Below are 20,728 nucleotides of genomic sequence, written 5' to 3' on the forward strand. Positions count from 1 at the left end.
GGAGGTCATGGGAATTACCGTGGGGGGACAAGAATACATTATATCTGGATTCGCTGATGACATATTATTGACATTGATAGACCCACAGGAATCCATGGCGGCACTGACGGGAATACTGATAGAGTATGGAAAGGTGGCCGGATACAAGGTCAATCTACACAAATCAAGCGCACTCCCTGTAGGCATGAGCAACGAAAACGAGGCATATATAGGGAAGACCTATCACGTCCATATAGCGAAAGATCGCATTAAATACCTAGGCATATGGCTAACGGCAGATCCCTCCCTTTTATATCAACAGAACTATGTTCCACTAATTAGGCAACTTATACAAGACATGGAGACATGGGTAGATAAACCTATATCGTGGATCGGAAGAATACATACGGTGAAAATGAACGTGTTGCCTAGGATATTATTCCCTTTTCAAGCGCTTCCGACCCACTTAACTAGATCTACCCTGGGAAAACTTCAGCAAGCTATAGGTAAGTTTATTTGGCAGAATAAGAAACACAGGATCTTATGGAATATACTTTATAGAGCCAAGGATAGGGGAGGTCTGGGACTACCAAACCTCTACTGCTATTATGTGGCAACCCGGATGGCCCAAATAGCTCTATGGCATACACCCCCCGACGAAAGGAGGTGGGTGGACTTAGAGTCCTCATTGATGGGCCTGAATCTACCCAAGTTCCTCATATGGACCCCTAGGGAACATAGACCTTTAGATAAAGTACCATTCCAGGCGATACAAGCTTCCCTCAGGGTCTGGGACGCGACTGCTCACAAATGCGGCCTGACCTCCATCCCGTCACCAATGACCCCCTTCTTAAGAAACAGAGACTTCCTCCCGGGTATGCAAGCTAGGGATTTTAAGGGACTTGAAAACACAGGACTGCAGAGATTATTCCAACTGTTTGAAAATGGCTCCTTTGTCACTTTTGATGAACTGAAAAGTAGAACCACGCTAAAACTTTTTAGCCGACTATTTCCGCTACCTGCAGCTTAAGGACTATGCCCGTGATCCTCAGATCATAAAGGCGGCACAGATGCAATTAACGTTTTTCGAGCGAATGTGTTCAAAGGAACAGTCCCCAAGCGGCCTAATCTCTTGTCTATACTCGCACTTAAGCGCTCATCCCCTAGAATGGGGGGACCTCAAATATATAGACCAGTGGGAAGCAGATCTGAATGAGGCATTGGAAGGCATAGAATGGCAGGAAATATGGGAGGCCGCAGCAACATCTTCGGTATGCGTCTCCTTGCAAAACAGTCGTATAAGACTCTGTTTCGGTGGTATACAAGCTGGAGGGGCTATGGACATAAAGGTACATATATCCATATGTGGTGGGAATGCCCTGAGGTGTAGGCCTATTGGAAACAGATTGTGGAATTGCTGCGAGAGGTGTTTGGCAGGCAAGTGAAGCACGACCCATGGGTGTTCCTACTATCCAGATCCATGGACGATTGGACAAAAATGGAACAACTCCTAGTACAAAAAATAAGCCTAGCTGCACGAAGAGCCCTAGCACAGGTGTGGTTACAAAGGGACACTCCTACAATAGCAATGGTGAAACAAAAAATAAAAGACACTTATTTATTGGACAAATTGACGGCATAGGTTAGAGGAATGGAGAAGAAATTTGAAAAGATATGGGGCCCTTGGACTGACAGTATGGTGAACGATTAGGATAGGAGACCGGACTAAGACACAAAATCACATAGCACAAGACGCTGAAGTAAAGCAGCAGGATGTTTAACCAGAGTCCTCACACTACGAGTGGCTTTGAAGGGGTATGTGATAGATGCGGTCAAAAGGGCAGCGCTCTCCTTGGCGGACATAATATTGAACCCCCCACCCCCTCCACCCCTAAATACCTAATTTCACGTCCTCTGTTTACCGAAGATGCTCTTTTCTCTTCTGTTTTTACTCTATTTATTTTTCATTTTTTCTCTTTTTCTTATAATGGTACAACCGTGCATACAGAGAAGAGAAGGGCGGAAAAATATAACAGCAAATCTGATTACATTTGGCACCCCTAGCGTTTTTCAATGTATGTTACTGCACGATTGATACATGTTTTATTTACTATAAAAGACCAAGCGGGACGTAGTGCGATAAGTAAAGTTGTGAATCACTAAATGGGTAATTTCAGGCAACTCGTACTCGTAAATGGGTAATTTTCAGGCAACTCCGCGACTGCATGTTGTATAAAATATACAAATTTAATTGTGCATTCATGATGATGACGTATAGAGTTAGAAAGCTAAGGGTAGATGCTTATTTATACATGTCTCGGGATACCTGTATATGTTATGTACTGACTGTCCTGTCTTGGAATAAATAAAGAATAAAATATAATAATAATAATAATAATAATAATAATAATGAGAGGAGAAAGCATCACATCCAGCGTAATCAAGGAAAAAGAACTCAAAATAGATTCACATATCAGTCTTAAATTGTTAAATGCCTCATATGCCTAGAATCTAAATTTATTTTTGGTAGTTACAAACAGTAACCCTATGTTTACACTAACTCACTGCATGCCTACCCCAAATTTAACCCTACATTATCCCTAGCTGTAAAATAGCATTAACCTTACCTAACACTAACCTACAGAAACCCTCTGCTATTATCAGTACTAATATAAGCATATTGGTTTCCTAGTTAAAACAGTAGAGCATGGTCTGTGACCACCATTTACTGGCTGTTATCAGCATGACGGGAAGATTTCCTTGTAATGCTGAAACTTCAGCATACTTTCCCAGTCGATTACACTTTGCCTGATAACATTCTCATCCAATGAATGGTGCCCAAAGTTACACAAATAGGATATTGGAAGTATGACCTTCTGCTCTGCCATATCAATGCAGACCAGGAATACTGCCAGCACCAAGTGTCAAGACTTTCATAGTAATTTTTACAGTTGGAAAACAGTGGCTGCAGTACTATGAGTATACATTTACATTTTTACATAGATTATTTAATTATGCGAAAAAGTCAAAGTTTACCTGAAGGCATACAACTCTGTCACCAGGCTGTGCAGAACTGTCTGTCGAGTAATCTCCATCTGCCAGGGATTGCTGTCGAGCGCGGGTTTTCCCAACAGCCACAGGGTTGATTGCTTCTAAGTGGGAAGGATTAGGCAACATGGTCACATGCAGAGGCCTAGGAGAACCAAAGTCCAAATCCACAGATGATGTCAAGTGGGAAAGGACATCACCTATCGCTGGGGAGTTTTCTGGGAACTCACTTAAGCCTCTCATTTTACGAAACATAAGCTAAAAAGGCAAAGCAGAAAGTTACAGTTTTAGGGGATTTGTTTTAATAAGGTCAATATTAGAAGTAAACATTTAATGAGTGAGAATCAACTCTATAATGGCACCTCATTAAAAAGAGCACTCTAGTGCAGTTTACAAAGACTTATACTATTACACTACTGTAATCCAGTCATAGATGACGTATGTACTAGACTTGAGCATTCTGTGTAAAAAAAAAAATCACAATTCATCAAAAAAATTTAGAATCTATATTTTGTCAAAAATATGCAGCTCTGAAACACCATAAAGACACATTACGAAATGGGCAATGAAGCCATTTGCTGGTGTTGTGATTTGGAGTTTTGAAAATGTCTCCCCCAAAAAAAAAAAAAAAAAAAAAGATGGAATGAAGAAGAAAGAAAATAATTTTTTCCTCACTTTAACCCCTTAAGGACCAAACTTCTGGAATAAAAGGGAATTATGACATGTCACACATGTCGTGTGTCCTTAAGGGGTTAAAATGTAAAAAAAAAAAACAACAAAAAAAAACTATTGCGTCAATAGGTCATCCATATCAGTATAAGGAGGGTTGCGTCACTGCCTTATAAGAAACAACCGGCATGCCACGGTTCAGGATCTACTAAACTATGAATAGTCTGTGGCTGCTCACTGTACTGAAATAAATCTAGTGACTGGGCAACTGCTGCTACTGCATCATAAACATTTTGAAAATGTTGTGTCACCGGTACGCATCCCTGTGCGTGATTTGAGGTTAGGATGGAGGTTTACCTTCCAGCAGGACAATGACCCCAAACACACTGCTAAAGCAACACTTGAGTGGTTTAAGGGGAAACATGTAAATGTGTTGGAATGGCCTAGTTAAAGCCCAGACCCAGGGCCGGATTAACATAGGGGCTGATGGAGCTGCAGCTCCAGGCCCAGGCCCAGGCCCAGGCCCATGGAATAGGCCCATGGAATAGGCCAATTGATTTAAAAAAATAAAAAAATAAAAAAAAACATTTTTAACACACTACTCTTAGGGATTCCACCTGACTTATTTTATTGGCACAGCCAGTATTTGAGGCTGGCTGGCGCCAATATTGCAGACATACTGGCAATACAAATGCTGGTATTTTTCTCAGGATAAACAGATTACGATGCAATACCAGCACTGGCCAGTAGGGGTCGCTGTGTGTGGAAGTTCCAGCATATCCCTCCCTGCCTATCTCTACTCACTGGTCTGTAGGGGAGCATCTACAGAGATTCCAGACAGCAACTCCCATCCAGAGACAGCCTACAGCTCAGGGAAGTGAGGGATGGGGGTAAAGGCTGCAAGGAGACATGGGGACATTGAGACACTAAGGAACATTGGGAAACATTATGACAGACACTTGGGGACACAGAGACACATGGGGACACAGTGCCCCTATGTCTCCCAGTGCCCCCTAGTCTTCCAGTGCCTCACTGTCCCCATGTCTCCTAGTGTCCCCAAGTGCCTCAATGTCCCCATGTCTCCAAGCCAGTGTCCCGAGTGTCTGTGGCCCTGGTGTCTGTGTCCCCATGTCTCCCAGTGCCCCTATGTCCCCCAGCCAGGGTCTCTAGTGTCTGTGTCCCCTTGTCTTCAAGTGTCCCATATTTTCCCAGTGTCCCCATGTATCCCAGCCAGTGTCCCTGGTGTCTCCGTGTCCCCAGGTCTGCCCGTGTCCCCAGGTCTCCCCATGTTCCTAGTGTCCTAGTGGCATGGGGACCCTGGGAGACATGGGGGCATAGACACATGGGGATACTGGAGGACACAGGGAGACATGGGGCATTGAGACACTGTGATACATAGGGACACTGTGATTCATAGGGTCACTGGGAGACCTGGGGACACGACACTACGGGACACTGGGAGACTACGGGACACTGGGAGACTAGGGGACACTGGGAGACATGGGGCACTGAGACACCGATACATAGGAACACTGAGACCTGGAGTAATCAAACTGAGTCATGGGGACACTGAGTCATGGGGGCACTGGGAGACATGGGGGCACTGGGAGCAATCCATGTATACAGCAGAATCAAACCAAGTAGTTTTTTGGTGATTTTACAGCATTTTCTCTTATATTACTCCTTGTGATTTACATCATGTGATGTCACCCATACATAATTAATTATGCAAATTAGTAAGAATGGTATGTTTTTCCAAGAAAGGTGGCAACACTAACTGCTTTTCACATACTCTTGCTTAAGTATGGAAACTTAAGAGGGATGTATGGGAACAAAACTTGTGTGGACTGGCTGACAATGAATATAGTTAATGAAATGCTGACTTTGGTCTCTCCAACACTGTGGCATGTTCCCTTTCTTCTACACTCACTACATACAGCTTTTCTCTGTCCCAGACTATATACCAGGAGCTTCTGCCTCTTAGTAAGAAGGTAAGGAGACAAGTGGACCAGCGAGTGCGAGGGGACAGTCCCTAGCGAGAGTTGAGCGAGCGCATCATTAGATGCATTTATGCCAAGCTCAGGGTGCTGTCTGCATAGTATGCCCTTACTATGATTGGCAGGCAGCCTGACATGCATTTATGCCAGGCTGGCCTTCCAATTCTTTGGGCAGACATGTCCTCTTTTTGGGCATGTTCACCCCTTTTGGCAGGTCTGGTCACGTGATTCGCGCCAGTGGCACACCCTTTTACCCCGCCCATTGACTTCCTGCTTGACTGGACACAGCTGTTAGGGGTTATGGATTTACTTGAAAGATGAAAACATAAATTAGAGGGAGATTAGCATAGGGTATGTGTTTTCTTATAGCTGCTGTTTTCTTTCTCTCCAGCACCATCTCCATCAGATACATGATGCTTGGGAGTGTTTTACTGTTTTTTGTCCATAAGATTCTGTAATTAGGCCCATCATAATTGTCAGCACCAGGCCCACTGGGCTGTTAATCTGGCCCTGCCCAGACCTCAATCCAATAGAAAATCTGTTGTCAGACTTAAAGATTGCTGTTCACAAACGCAAACCATTCAACTTGAAAAATCCAAGTGGTAAGATGTGGCAAGTTCACAGAGACTTATCCAAAGTGACAAGGAGCTGTGATTGCCGTGGCTCTACAAAGTATTGAATTTAGGGGGGTGAATAGTTATGCATATTGACTTTTTCTGTTATTTTGTCCTATTTGTTGTTTGCTTCACAATAAAAAAAAAAAAAAAAAACACGAAAAATGCCATGGGGTAAATAATTTTGCAAGGCACTGTTTGTCTGTGAGTATGTGTGTCTGTGTTTAGGTGTGTTGGTCAGTGTATTTCTGTGAGTATGTCTGTCGGCCAGTGAATGTGTGTTTCTGTCAGTAAGTGTCTGCGTGCGTCAGTGAGTCAGTGTCTGAGTGATTGTGTGTGTCTGCTAGTGTGGCAAATCAGTGAGTATGCATATATGTCAGTGTATGTGTATCTGAAAGTGTGCGCCTGTCACTGAGTGGGTGTGTCAGTCAGTCAATGTGCGTGCTGGTCTTAAACTAAAAGAGGTGTGGCTCTAACCAGGAAGAGGTAGGGAAAATTTAGATTATTGGGGGTGCCAGAGTTCCGACATCCCTAGGGCAGCATGATCCAAAATGCACCACTGAGCAAGGCTCAACCCTTTTTTTTTTTTTTATGTCATGCATAAGTCCAAAAATATTCATCTTTTAGTTCAAGCACAAGCTTACAAAATCGATTTCTAAATTATACATGATGATGAACAATGACAAGGATATCGGAGGGATAGAAGGGTGAGGTGGGATAGTTATGGAGTGGGAAGGGTCAAGGAGCGTAAACCATGATTTAAAAAGGAAAATTGCTAATCTTACGATGCATACAGCTAATTGTCTGTCTTACCATTTATCCACTACATACTGTATCATTTCCATAGAACAATGTCTAAATATAATGCTGCACATGTGTGTTTTGGACTATATATTTTTGAAAAAGAGGAGCAGAGAAATGAATAAAATAAGACAATATAGAACACACCTCAGGTGGAAACTGGAGAAGCCCTGTAAGAAGATTCAGCCTCCCTCTGTGAGGCATTCCTATCACCACATCTGTTACACCACTGAGAGCACACGTTCTGAGCATCTCGTGAAAAAATCCCATCATGCTTTCAGCTCCTTCTCCTCCATACCGTTTCACAGTCGAAAACTTTGTACCCAGAAAATGATCAAATTCCTGTAGGAAAAAAAGTACAAAGATTGAGGACTTATATTAACATTCAATAATCAAACATGGCATGGACTATTATAACAAGATCTGACAAAAAAAAAAAACAAGAACAGAAATTATTTTTTTGCAAAGTTACCATAGTGCCTGGGGTTAAAAACACTTAGCAGTCAAATGATGGGTTTTATGTTATCATTGAAATCAAGAGGCTACATATCCATAGTACGAAAAAAGTCTCTTTAGAGAAATATTTACGCCGTGGCTATTTTTTTTTAATTTTGTACAAGGAAATGTTTTTTCCAGAACGAAATCTACGACAAATTTCTAAGCAAATCTGACACATTTCTTGGTATAATAGGAAAATTCAAATAGAAAATTTGGAAGCGTATAATGTGCTAGCTATTTTATCTATATTGAGTCTCTCACAACGTGACACACTGTATAGACATACACTGTAACGCCTGTTAAATAAATACACTGTTTCATTCTTATCTTTACATATTATTCACTCTATTAGCATCCCTCTCATTAGTGCAATTCACCAGACAGTTATTTAAAACCACTATAACCACTGTTCAGCACTGATATTTTTATTGGTATTTAATTAAAGGTTAGGATTTAATTTCACAGGTTGCGTTGTTTAGAAGTTATTGCCTTTTCGGTTACCCTCAATTCTTAATTTATTTCATATACTAGCTCCTCTTTATTTTATGCATATTTGTGACACTTTATGACAGACCTGACCTGCAGAATATTAGTAACGTGGATTTCCCTTTATCATCCAAATACATTTAGAACTGATTCATACAACCTTCAGCTCTGTGTCAACAATACCATGTCAATTATCTACCATTGTAAACTAGAAAATGTTACAGATAAACTGGAGTTCAAATGACATCAAAAGACCCAGTGGTTAATTTTTAGCTGGATCCATAACTAAATGGTATATATATATATATATATATATATATATATATATATATATACACCATTTAGTTATGGATCCAGCTAAAAATTAACCACTGGGTCTTTTGATGTCATTTGAACTCCAGTTTATCTGTAACATTTTCTAGTTTACAATATATATATACACACACACACACAAAAATAAAATGGCATGCGGAGACGGAAGAAACAATGTTGTGTTCCATAATCATAGCATCGTCAAGAAATAAACATTGACCTGTGTTGTGCACGTAAGGGAACCGGTGGAACAGAGTGTGTGGTTAACTAATATACCTGTACAAAAAAGTGAAATATACAAGAAAAAAAAGCAATAAAATATAACATGGAGGAGGAGTAATGGTGTAAAATGGAACTATAATGAAAAATGTACAGATGATGAAAGGTGAAAGAAAACTAAGTGGTGAAAGAAAAATAGTCTAAGTGATAGGAGTATGTGGAAGATGAGTAGTGGAAAAGGTTGGAAAGCAAAGATAGAGAGCAGAAAGTGATTGACTGTGTGAAGGGAACGTGCTGAAAAAAAACAAATAGAAACATAGAATGTGACGGCAGATAAGAACCATTCGGCCCATCTAGTCTGCCCAGTTTTCTAAATACTTTCATTAGTCCCTGGCATTATCTTATAGTTAGGATAGCCTTATGCCTATCCCACGCATGCTTAAACTCCTTTACTGTGTTAACCTCTACCACTTCAGCTGGAAGGCTATTCCATGCATCCACTACCCTCTCAGTAAAGTAATACTTCCTGATATTATTTTTAAACCTTTGTCCTTCTAATTTTAGACTATGTCCTCTGGTTGTGGTCGTTTTTCTTCTTTTAAATATAGTCTCCTCTTTTACTGTGTTGATTCCCTTTATGTATTTAAATGTTTCTATCATATCCCCTGTCTCGTCTTTCCACCAAGCTATACATGTTAAGATCCTTTAACCTTTCCTGGTAAGTTTTATCCTGCAATCCATGAACCAGTTTAGTAGCCCTTCTTTGAACTCTCTCTAAGGTATCAATATCCTTCTGAAGATATGGTCTCCAGTACTGTGTACAGTACTCCAAGTGAGGTCTCACCAGTGTTCTGTACAATGGCATGAGCACTTCCCTCTTTCTACTGCTAATACCTCTCCCTATACAACCAAGCATTCTGCTAGCATTTCCTGCTGCTCTATTACATTGTCTGCCTACCTTTAAGTCCTCAGAAATAATCACCCCTAAATCCCTTTCCTCAGATGTTGAGGTTAGGACTCTATCAAATATTCTGTACTCTGCCCTTGGGTTTTTACGTCCAAGATGCATTATCTTGCACTTATCCACATTAAATGTCAGTTGCCACAACTCTGACCATTTTTCTAGTTTACCTAAATCATTTGCCATTTGGCTTATCCCTCCTGGAACATCAACCCTGTTACATATCTTAGTATCATCCGCAAAAAGACACACCTTACCATCAAGACCTTCTGCAATATCACTAATAAAAATATTAAAGAGAATGGGTCCAAGTACAGATCCCTGAGGTACCCCACTGGTGACAAGCCCAAGCTTCGAATATACTCCATTGACTACAACCCTCTGTTGCCTGTCACTCAGCCACTGCCTTACCCATTCAACAATATTGGAATCCAAACTCAAAGATTGCAGTTTATTGATAAGCCTTCTATGTGCAACAGTGTCAAAAGCCTTACTGAAATCTAGGTAAGCAATGTCTACTGCACCACCCTGATCTATAATTTTAGTTACCCAATCAAAAAAATCAATAAGATTAGTTTGGCATGATCTCCCTGAAGTAAACCCATGTTGTCTCTGATCTTGAAATCCATGTGTTTTTAGATGTTCAACAATCCTATCCTTTAACATGGTTTCCATCACTTTCCCCACTACTGAAGTAAGGCTTACTGGCCTATAGTTGCCCGACTCCTCCCTATTACCTTTCTTGTGAATGGGCACAACATTCGCTAACTTCCAATCTTCTGGGACTACTCCTGTTAACAATGATTGGTTAAATAAATCTGTTAAAGGTTTTGCTAGTACACCACTAAGCTCTTTTAATAGCTTTGGGTGTATTCCATCAGGTCCCATTGACTTATTTGTCTTTACTTTTGACAGTTGAAATAGAACCTCTTCCTCTGTAAACTCACGTGTAATAAAGGACTCATTTATCCTTTTTTTTAACAGAGGTCCCTTTCCTTCATTTTCAGCTGTAAATACCGAACAAAAATATTCATTGAGGCAGTCAGCTAGACCTTTATCCTCATCTACATACCTTCCTTCTTTTGTTTTTAATCTAACTAATCCTTGTTTTACTTTTCTTTTCTCATTTATGTATCTAAAAAAAGTTTTGTCCCCCTTTATTGCCACAAGTTCATGGATCTTATTCCCTAAACTGCGAGCATTTGTAGACATGACTCTAAGCTTATCATTTTTTAACACACTTGCTACAGGCACCTTCTGTCCTTGTTTTGGGGGACAATTGGATTGATGTTTTATCACCCTTTTGCCCCCCCCTCCTAGTTTAAATACATCTTAGCAAAACCTCTGAACTGCTCACTGAGAACATTTGTTCCCTTTTGAGAAAGATGCAAACCATCTTTTTTGTACAGTTTATTTCCGTTCCAAACAGAGCTACCATGAGCAATAAAGCCAAATCCTTGCTCCCGACACCATTCACCAAGCCACAAGTTAAAGTCCCTAATACGCATCCGCCTGTCATTCTGAGTGTTATGCACAGGCAGAACTTCAGAGAATGACAGTGTGGAAGCAACCTGCCGTATATCATTGGCAAAAACACTAAAAACTTCCTTAACCTCTGAAACCTCATTGCAAGCCAAGTCATTTGTCCCTAAATGGACAAGTACATCCAATTCCTGCTTTGCTTGCTTAACAATATTACAGATACGTCTCCTGTCTCTGTGAGCAGTAGCTCCGGGAAGACACCTCACAAGACCACCATTGTCCATCTCCACACCTCTTATGATGGAATCCCCCAACAACAACTGCTTTCTATTAGGCCTCATCATAGTCTTCAAGCCTCTCTGCACAACACCACTGGCATCAATGCCTCTCTCCACAACAGCACTAGCCTCAGTGCCTCTCTCCACAACACCTCTGGCCTCAGTGCCTCTCTCCACAACACCTCTGGCCTCAGTGCCTCTCTCCACAACACCTCTGGCCTCAGTGCCTCTCTCCACAACACCTCTGGCCTCAGTGCCTCTCTCCACAACACCTCTGGCCTCAGTTCCTCTCTCCACAACACCTCTGGCCTCAGTGCCTCTCTCCACAACACCACTAGCCTCAGTGCCTCTCTGCACAACACCACTAGCCTCAGTGCCTCTCTGCACAACACCACTAGCCTCAGTGCCTCTCTGCACAACACCACTAGCCTCAGTGCCTCTCTGCACAACACCACTAGCCTCAGTGCCTCTCTGCACAACACCACTAGCCTCAGTGCCTCTCTGCACAACACCACTAGCCTCAGTGCCTCTCTGCACAACACCACTAGCCTCAGTGCCTCTCTGCACAACACCACTAGCCTCAGTGCCTCTCTGCACAACACCACTAGCCTCAGTGCCTCTCTGCACAACACCACTAGCCTCAGTGCCTCTCTGCACAACACCACTAGCCTCAGTGCCTCTCTGCACAACACCACTAGCCTCAGTGCCTCTCTGCACAACACCACTAGCCTCAGTGCCTCTCTGCACAACACCACTAGCCTCAGTGCCTCTCTGCACAACACCACTAGCCTCAGTGCCTCTCTGCACAACACCACTAGCCTCAGTGCCTCTCTGCACAACACCACTAGCCTCAGTGCCTCTCTGCACAACACCACTAGCCTCAGTGCCTCTCTGCACAACACCACTAGCCTCAGTGCCTGTCTCCATGACACCATTACACTCTGAAAGTGCAGAAAATGAATTATGTAGAACAACAGACTGTGCAATATGCCTTTTATCCACAACTCTAAGTCTACCAGATCCTACAGTAATCCATCTGCCATTCCTAGTATGTCTCTGTGGCAGTGGCTTTGCAGCAGTTCCAGCCTGAGTTTGTTTACCAGATAATTTACAAATCTCAGACTTCAAAAATACAATCTCCTGCCGCAAGATAGAGAACTGTCTACAGATTAGACAACAACTAAACCTCCAAAAAGTGGAACGCGAAACAAATGCATAGCAACTATTACACTGAACTAAGTCTGCCATTCCAATGAGGTGAATAATTTAAATCAAACGAATCTTAACTTTTTATTTATCCTCCTGAATAATTCAGATTACCTCCAGTTTCTCTCCAGAATATCTCCAATCACAGACACTTAGAAGCAACACTCTCCAGAATATCTCCAACCACACCCACTTAGAAGCAACACTTAGAAGAAGCAACCAAGCTCTATTAGCCAAGCTAATGACAACAGCCCTTATATACTCCTAAAATCACCTCCCACTAGGAATGTTTAACACCTGGGTAGGCCTCTGCTTATTAGCAAACAATAGCTAATTTAAATAGCAATCAATAGCAAGTAGCTACCTAATCCAATCAAATGCCTTATAATTACCAACAGGAAATCAAACCTTGTGCAATCAGTAACCTTTTCCTACAGATGAATCTTACCTGTAACAGTAAAAAAGAAAACCCTTAGCACAACAAATAAAGTGAGAGGTGACCAAAACTGGGAATAAGTGATGGACAATAAGTGACAAATAAAGTGAAAGAATAAAAGAAAATGTGCAGAAATGAATGATGAAGAGTGAGAGTGTGATGAAAGTGTAATTGAGAACAGTCCCACAATAATATGTGAAATATGAATGACAAATTTAGAAAAAATACAAGATAATGAAAAGCATAAAAAATGTACAAACAGCAATTAAATATCCTTCACGACACAAATACTCATGAACGGCTGGCACATTCACAACGGCACCAGATACTCATTTCGCAAAACCCGCTACCAAGAATCACATACCCAGACTACGGCCCTTACGCCGAGTAGACGGATAATACTGACAAAGCGTCATTTCCATACTCATTGTGTACCACTGCAGCAATGTAGAATTCTGTCTTCCTGACCCAAAGTCAAGTTGGAACCAAATTTAATACTTAAATATCACAAGGGGTAACCGCACACTTCCACTGATTAAGTTCTTATATATCAACTCTGTACATATACTGCATTGTATATCATTGTTTATTTTCCAATATCAATGTTAAGTTAATATCAATGATAAATATGTTGTGCACTGTAACATGCTATACCCATGTATCATATGGTATCATTGTATCTACTATACTATTACTGGACATATCTGTACTGTTAAACTATACATTTAAACCATTGTATGCATTACCTTTGTCTAAAAAAATAAAAAATAAAAAAAGGTCCAAAAAGAACAAACATGAAAAAATACTGATAAAGAGAGACAATGCAAATCTGAATTTAAAGCTGTTCAGACAAAACATTTAAATATATATCAGTTCTCTGACTTATTCCATTTATTTTATATAACACTCCATATAGCTTGGAAGTTTATTGTTTATTACATTTGGAGTTTACATAATATTTACAGTAACGTTAGCTTTGCTTATACAATTTAACCCCGCAATATGGAGGAATAAGCATGTTCAGTAATAACCCTTTAGGCCCCGGTTGGCTACATATTTATCGTAGAATGGTTCTTATTTATTTCTTATAAGTTTATTACTTATTGTGACATTTATCATAGCTGGTTACGTTTGGAGGATTGTCTTGTCAGTATTTTTTCATATGTTTGTTCTTTTTGTATATTTTTTATGCTTTTTATTATCTTAGTATTTTTTCTAAATTTATGTAATTCATTTTTCACATATTATTGTGGGACTGTTCTCAATTACACTTTCATCGCACTCAGCATAATTCATTTTTGCACATTTCTCTTTTTTTCTTTCACTTTGTCACTTATTGTCCATCACTTATTCCCAGTTATGGTCACCTCTCACTTTGGGTTTTTTCAGCACGTTCCCTTCACACAGTCAATCACTTTCTGCTCTCTATCTTTGCTTTCCAACCTTTTTCACTCTCATCTTCCACATACTCCTATCACTTAGACTATTTTTCTTTCACCACTTAGCTTTCTTTCACCTTTCATCATCTGTACATTTTTCATTACAGTTCCATTTTACACCATTACTCCTCCTCCATGTTATATTTTATTGCTTTTTTCTTGTATATTTAACTTTTTTGTATATTAGTTCACCACACACTCCGTTCCACCGCTTCCCTTATGTGCACAACACAGGTCACTGTTTATTTCTTGATGTTGTTATGACTACGGGACACAACATTGTTTCTTCTGTCTCCGCTTGTCATCACATCACTGTGCACGCTGCAACTCCGGGTTTCACGGCACTCCGATCTGAAGTTCACCTGCACTAGGTAAGTCCCTTACTCTTAATTTACAGATAGTAAACACATTTTTTGTATTGTATTTCCATCTTGATAAAGACCGCAAGGTTGAAACGTTGATCCGTATTGGCAACATTTGAATATATTAATTTAATTAGAAACCCATTGAGTGCGCTCATCTTTATTTTATTTTTTATATCTAAAAAAAAAATATATATATTTTTTTTCTTATTTTTTTTGTAGTCAGGGATAAAAGCTGTATTTATAACAAGTTAGATATCTGAGCAAGTTGGTTGTGGTGTGCCGACACCGACGTATCGGGTAGGCCTGTAATAAAAAAGAGGGCAAAAATTGAATGAATATAACTTTATTTACATATCTTTACATAGCAAGATTCATAAAGGCTTGTCTCAACTTTAGCTCTGGTTGTGGTATGTATCTAGAATACACTGCGGATTTCCAGCGTCCTAGTCTTTTAATGATGTGAGCAGGCATGTTTTGTCTTGAAGTAGCTGAGGCTGCCCCGATTCTGAACAGGTGTCCCATAAAAGGTATTGGGGTTGAGTCCCAACCTGGTTAAGAGGGCTCTAAAATACATAATGAATTTGGCTGTAGTAAGTGGTTTGCCCTATAGTGTAAATAGGGGCATGTGAGGGTCTATGCCAACGAGTGATGCTATGTACCAGTCTAGTGTTTCCACCGGGCACCATTTATTGACTGTGGGATAGTAGATGGTCCTGATTGATTGGTTTTGGTATGACTGATGGTGAGAATGTAGTGGCCTGAGTGTTTGTTTAGATGAGATATTTTTAGGTAATTTTGGCAGGATTTGATATTATCTTTCGTAAATTCGTTAAGTCGTAAGAACTCGTAAAATGGCAGGTAAACTGCGGTCTTGATGGTGAGGTTCGTATTTGGTTTGAAGGGTTTAGTGTCTAGCAAGTCGGATAGTGTCCGGAATTTGGGACTGTCTATGGGTTGTCTTTTTGCGGTTATCTAGACGTTGTAAACCTCTGAGAATATTCTTCACGGGTTAAGAGGACATGAATTTGGTACTAGGATAGGCACTTAAGATATGGTGTTGTATACCAGTGAGGTAAAGTTTTATGGTGTTGAGAGGGAGTTTTAAATTGAGGTGGCAAAAGGAGATGAATGCCACTATGGAATCCAGTGAATGTACGTCAGTTATTTGATATTCGGATGTAAACTTATTATAGATGGTAAAGGCCCTATTGTATGCTTTAGAGGTGTTGACTGAGAGGGCAGAGCTAGCAAGAAATCTGCTGTGTGCCATTAAGCGGGTCATTCCAGGATTAGGTCTTGGAACGAGGGGGTTGGGACTGGAGTTTTGTCGGCCAACGTGTGGGCTTTGAAGAATTTCTGAAATTTAGAGCGAGACAGAGCGTCAGCTGCTACGTTCGTGCGTCCGGGTATGTGAAAGCATGTGATGTGAAAATGTAAGCCACGTGAGGTGTCTGAGGAGTCTCATGATGATAAGGAAAGAGGATCTGCCTTTATTCAAGATGTCACTTTCAGCCTTGTTGTCCGTAAAGCATTTTACTGCTTTACCTTCCCATAGGTGCCCCCAGGCCTTGGCGGCAGCCTCTATGGGGTAAATTTTAAACAAGGCTGAAGTAGTTTGGAATGAGGGCAGATCAATAGTTTTGATTGACCAAGTGTCCCTAAACCAGGAATTGTTGAAAATAGTGGCAAACCCAGTCTGAGCAGCTGCTCGGTCCAGATTGTAGGGGAGTGTTCTGAGATGGGGGGGATGAACATCACTTTACCGTTCCAGTGGCACAGAAACCTGAGCCACATGTTGAGGTCAGCTATGGCATGTTCATGCAGAGTTATGGTGTGTGGCGGGACTGCTGCCTAACTGTGAATTGCCCCTTTTCTATGTGTGGATGTGCCCTCCTAGAATGTGTGTTTCCCCCTTTTTTAATCTTTCCCTTTCTGTAATTTTGATAGTAAACCCTGCAAAATACCTTTTGACCACCCGGGGGCACCCCGGCGCACGGGATCATCGTACCTGCTTCTAACAGAGCTATAATCACTCGTCACCCTCAAACCTGGGAGCTATGAGGCTAGGCTCGTGGCTGCCCAGGCGAACGCCCTCTCCGGCGGATACCTGAGTATGGGTATCCACCGGAGAGAGGGACGCACACCAGCAGGGAATCCCTGGGGCGGTGAGTCGGCCTCACAGCCGCAGGGTTCCCGCTGGCCGCATGGAAGTCCATGCCGACCAATGGGAGAAGGAGCGCCCCTTCAAACTGGGTTTGCGCCATTCTCCTGGTTGGTTGGCGCGAGTAAAGCGCTGATTGGTCGCCGCAGGAACTGGGCGACCAATCAGAGAAGGAGTGCTTGATCAAACGGGGTTTCACGCCCTTATTCTAATTGGGCGGCAAAGCACCGCTCGGCGCTGACTGGCGCAAATAGGTTTTGCGTCTTTTGGCGGATTGGTGCCATCGTGTTTCACACCCTATCTTCTGATTGGGCTGCGAAACCCGTCTCCTCCCCGAGCACCGATTGGTGCAGCCAAGTTTTGCGCCCTTTCTTCGGATTGGGTGGCGAAACTCCTACCTCCCCCGAATGCTGATTGGTGCGATTTGGTTCACGCCCTTTCAGCGGATTGGTTGTTTCTTGGTTTAGGCGTGAAGTTTGAATTCGCCGGACTAAACCAAGCAACGCCATGGAACTAATTTCGGGGATGTACAGTGCCTCGAGCCCCAGACTTTCGAAGCGGATACCTCAGGCTATGTACATCTGATCGTCCTTTTTGCAGGGATCCTAGTGGGGACCCGGGGCTATTCATCCGTATAAGTTTTAACCCTGTACCCCCTTCCCATCCCAGGGTGCCGAGCTCCAAAGTTCACCCCTCTGTATGTAATATGTACTCATGTGTGTCCCTGTGTCCTGTTAGTATCTCCCAGAGCTGGAGATGGTTATCTGTCACCCAGCCCCCTCCCGCATGAGATTGTGTTGGATGGAGCATAAAAAGCGGTGTGCCCAAATAAAGATTGTCAAAGATTGTACCCTGGAATCAGGGCCGCCATCAGAAATTGTGGGGCCATTAACACAGCTCAAGGTCTGGGCCCCCGGGTGCCTGCCTCCAAATCCCGCCCACAGGATACACACACACACACACACACACACACACACACACTAACAGACACAAATACTAAAACAGACATACACACACACACACACACACTGACATGCATACAAAACATACACACACATATACACACTGAGATACATACACACATATAGATATATACATACACAGATACAGACAGACATACTGACACACACACACACACAGACATGCATGCGTACTGACATACATACTAATAGATATATACATACATACACACACACACACACACACAGACATACAAACAGACATATATACATACACACATACAGATAGACACACACACACACACACACACAGACATACATATATACTGACAAACAGACATATAGACATATATACATACTGTATATATAATCCTGATATTTACAGAGTGAGTGTAGCAGGGAGTGGAAAAGAGGGAATAAGACAGAAGGACCGTATTTAAGCTCTAAAACTGGAAGAATAAGAGTTCACCAAATCCTATAAAAACTTGCAAATAGTACACAGTAAATGTGGGTATCCAGGAGCTTAAAAAGTGAAATAACAATGAATAAAAATATAAAAGTGCAGATATGAATTATACTTTTCCTATACCCAAGTATGCAAATCGTTAAAGATATATAGGGAACAGCAGATAAATTGCTTCTCAGTCTCTCAAACCATATAAATATAAAAGTCCATAAGATAATCACTTGAGTAAATATTTTAGTCCCAACAGTGTTAAGAGTCTCTTATTATGTATCATGAACAACCTATGTCCTGCTTGCATAAACAATACAGGATTAGTTAGGTGCTTATATATACACATACTGACATACACACACAGACATACATACATACTGACATGCATACACATACATATATACACACACACCTCATTTATCAGCCACCCTCCTCTTACCTTTAAGTTGCAGGAGGGTGGCTGGGGATGATGGGAGTGGATGCCTCTGGTGTCCTGCCCTCTCCTCTGCTCTGCCTCTCCCCCCCACGTGGAGTTAGCTGGGAGGAAGTGACCATCACTTTCGTCACTCCAGTGTGGCGCCCGGACCGCCGGGCCCCCCAGGCCCGTGACAACCGTCATGGTTGTCACCCCCTGATGGTGGCCCTGCCTGGAACTGTGTGCCGTCCAGTTACTGGGGGAAATGGGTCTGATCTATTATTACTGAAAGGGAGTAACCAGCCGGGTGCCCCAGGTCCCTCTACGTGGTGATGTTGTCATTGGTCAGTCAGGGAAGAAGGCATAGGAGTCTGGATATAAAAGCTCTGCCTTGTGGTATGATCCTCATCGCAAAGTTTAATGCACCTAGTAGGGACTGGAGCTCAGGCCTAGTACACTTGTTTCTCCCCAGAAAAGACTCCCCTGATTGTCTAATCCTAACGACTTTCTTTCGAGGCAGGCTAGCTTGTAGAGTAACCGTATCCAGTTAAATTCCCAGAAAAACCAAATTGGTGGATGGCCCTACTGTTTTCTCTTGTAAGAGAGGAACCCCTAAGAAAGAGAAAAGTGCCATGGTTTTGCGTGTGGGGCTTCTATTGTGAGAAAGTCGTCTGGATTACTGATCCACATATATTAAGTAGGAGTCAACCTAGTGTGTTTGCAAACATGTCAAAAAGTTTGGGACTGCTTTTTGCTCCAAATGTCAGACGTGTGACAAAGTATTATTTCCACCCCCACTTTAAGCCACGCACATGCCACAGGGACAGGTGTATTGGTAAAAGCTTGAAAGCGTTGGAGAAGTCTGTCTTGCCCAGCCAAGCACCTACACCAGCTCTTAATATGGCCTGTATGGCGTTGTCCACTGTGGCATAGTGCAATAAAAACTCCTGGGGATCAATTAGTTAATACTCGGAGTAGACCAGGAATGTGGAGCCGATAAATCAATAATGAGCCATATTTTATTGGAGAATTTCCCTTTGGTGATGTCTATAGGGTTGGTGCGCCAGCAAGAAAAAGGTGGGTGAGAAAATGGTCCCAGAATGAAGCCATTGTCTAGCTCCTTCTTGATCAAAGCGTCAGTGTTTAGGGGGTCAAGTATTGCTGACTGTAGGTTAGGACATTCGTGAGTGCCAGTATGGAGTGCTATAATGCCTGTGTGAAATCCTTCAGTGAAACCTTGTAACAAGAAGTCTACTAAGTGATGAGAAGGGTGTACCTGGAGATAGTATGCCAGGTTGTCTATTTTTACTTCGGCCAGTCATTGCTTAGGATACAGATGGTTAGGGCACATGGTTTTGGTGTGTGCCCCATAACAAATTGAGCAGACGTGCAGCAGTCTGCACGAGCTAAATCCGCAACTGCCAGAATTAAAATTGTTGCAGATCTGTGCCTTCTCTAGATATATTATGGGCCTGCCTAATTTGTGTTTGAGACCTCTGTGTTCAGTGACTGACGAGCCAAAGGGTGCACAACTGGTGTTGGGGAGACTTGGATCCACTGGACACAAGTTGATGGAGTGAGACACAGAGGCACAAGAGTGGGGTTTTAGTCCAGCGAAGTGGCGACAGAATAGTTCAGGGTCGAGCCCACTCCAGTTCATGTGAATGTTAAATTGTGCCAGGGACGCTGCTGCTGCTTTAGCTGGAAAAGAATTGTTGTAGTCATAAAACGCGAAACCCCCTTTCTTGTGTCCCAGATCCACCAATTTGTGTAGGTATAGGTCCAATTCTTCCCTACGGTGAGGTGAAGTGAAGCAAATTACATCACGGTACAGTCCGAAGGCGAGAACTAATTCAGGGATAGTAAGTTTGCAATTAAGTCTGGGGGCTCTGGCTTTTAGTACAACTGACAGATCCCCATAGTAATAATATTTGTTCTCCATGACA

General features: G+C 42.1%; 1 protein-coding gene across 1 annotated transcript in view; it reads right to left on the reverse strand.

The window, feature by feature from the left end:
• DHTKD1 (dehydrogenase E1 and transketolase domain containing 1) overlaps positions 1 to 20,728 on the reverse strand; it is a 104,316-nt gene that overhangs the window by 54,694 nt on the left and 28,894 nt on the right. The window contains exons 4-5 of the mRNA XM_063448223.1: positions 7,256 to 7,450; positions 3,016 to 3,285 (exon numbers count right to left, since the gene is read on the reverse strand). Of these exons, the coding sequence (XP_063304293.1) occupies positions 3,016 to 3,285; positions 7,256 to 7,450 (465 nt within the window). The remainder of the gene's footprint in view (positions 1 to 3,015; positions 3,286 to 7,255; positions 7,451 to 20,728) is intronic.

Source organism: Pelobates fuscus, chromosome 3, assembly GCF_036172605.1.
Source record: "Pelobates fuscus isolate aPelFus1 chromosome 3, aPelFus1.pri, whole genome shotgun sequence".
In the NCBI taxonomy this organism is placed as follows: domain Eukaryota; kingdom Metazoa; phylum Chordata; class Amphibia; order Anura; family Pelobatidae; genus Pelobates; species Pelobates fuscus.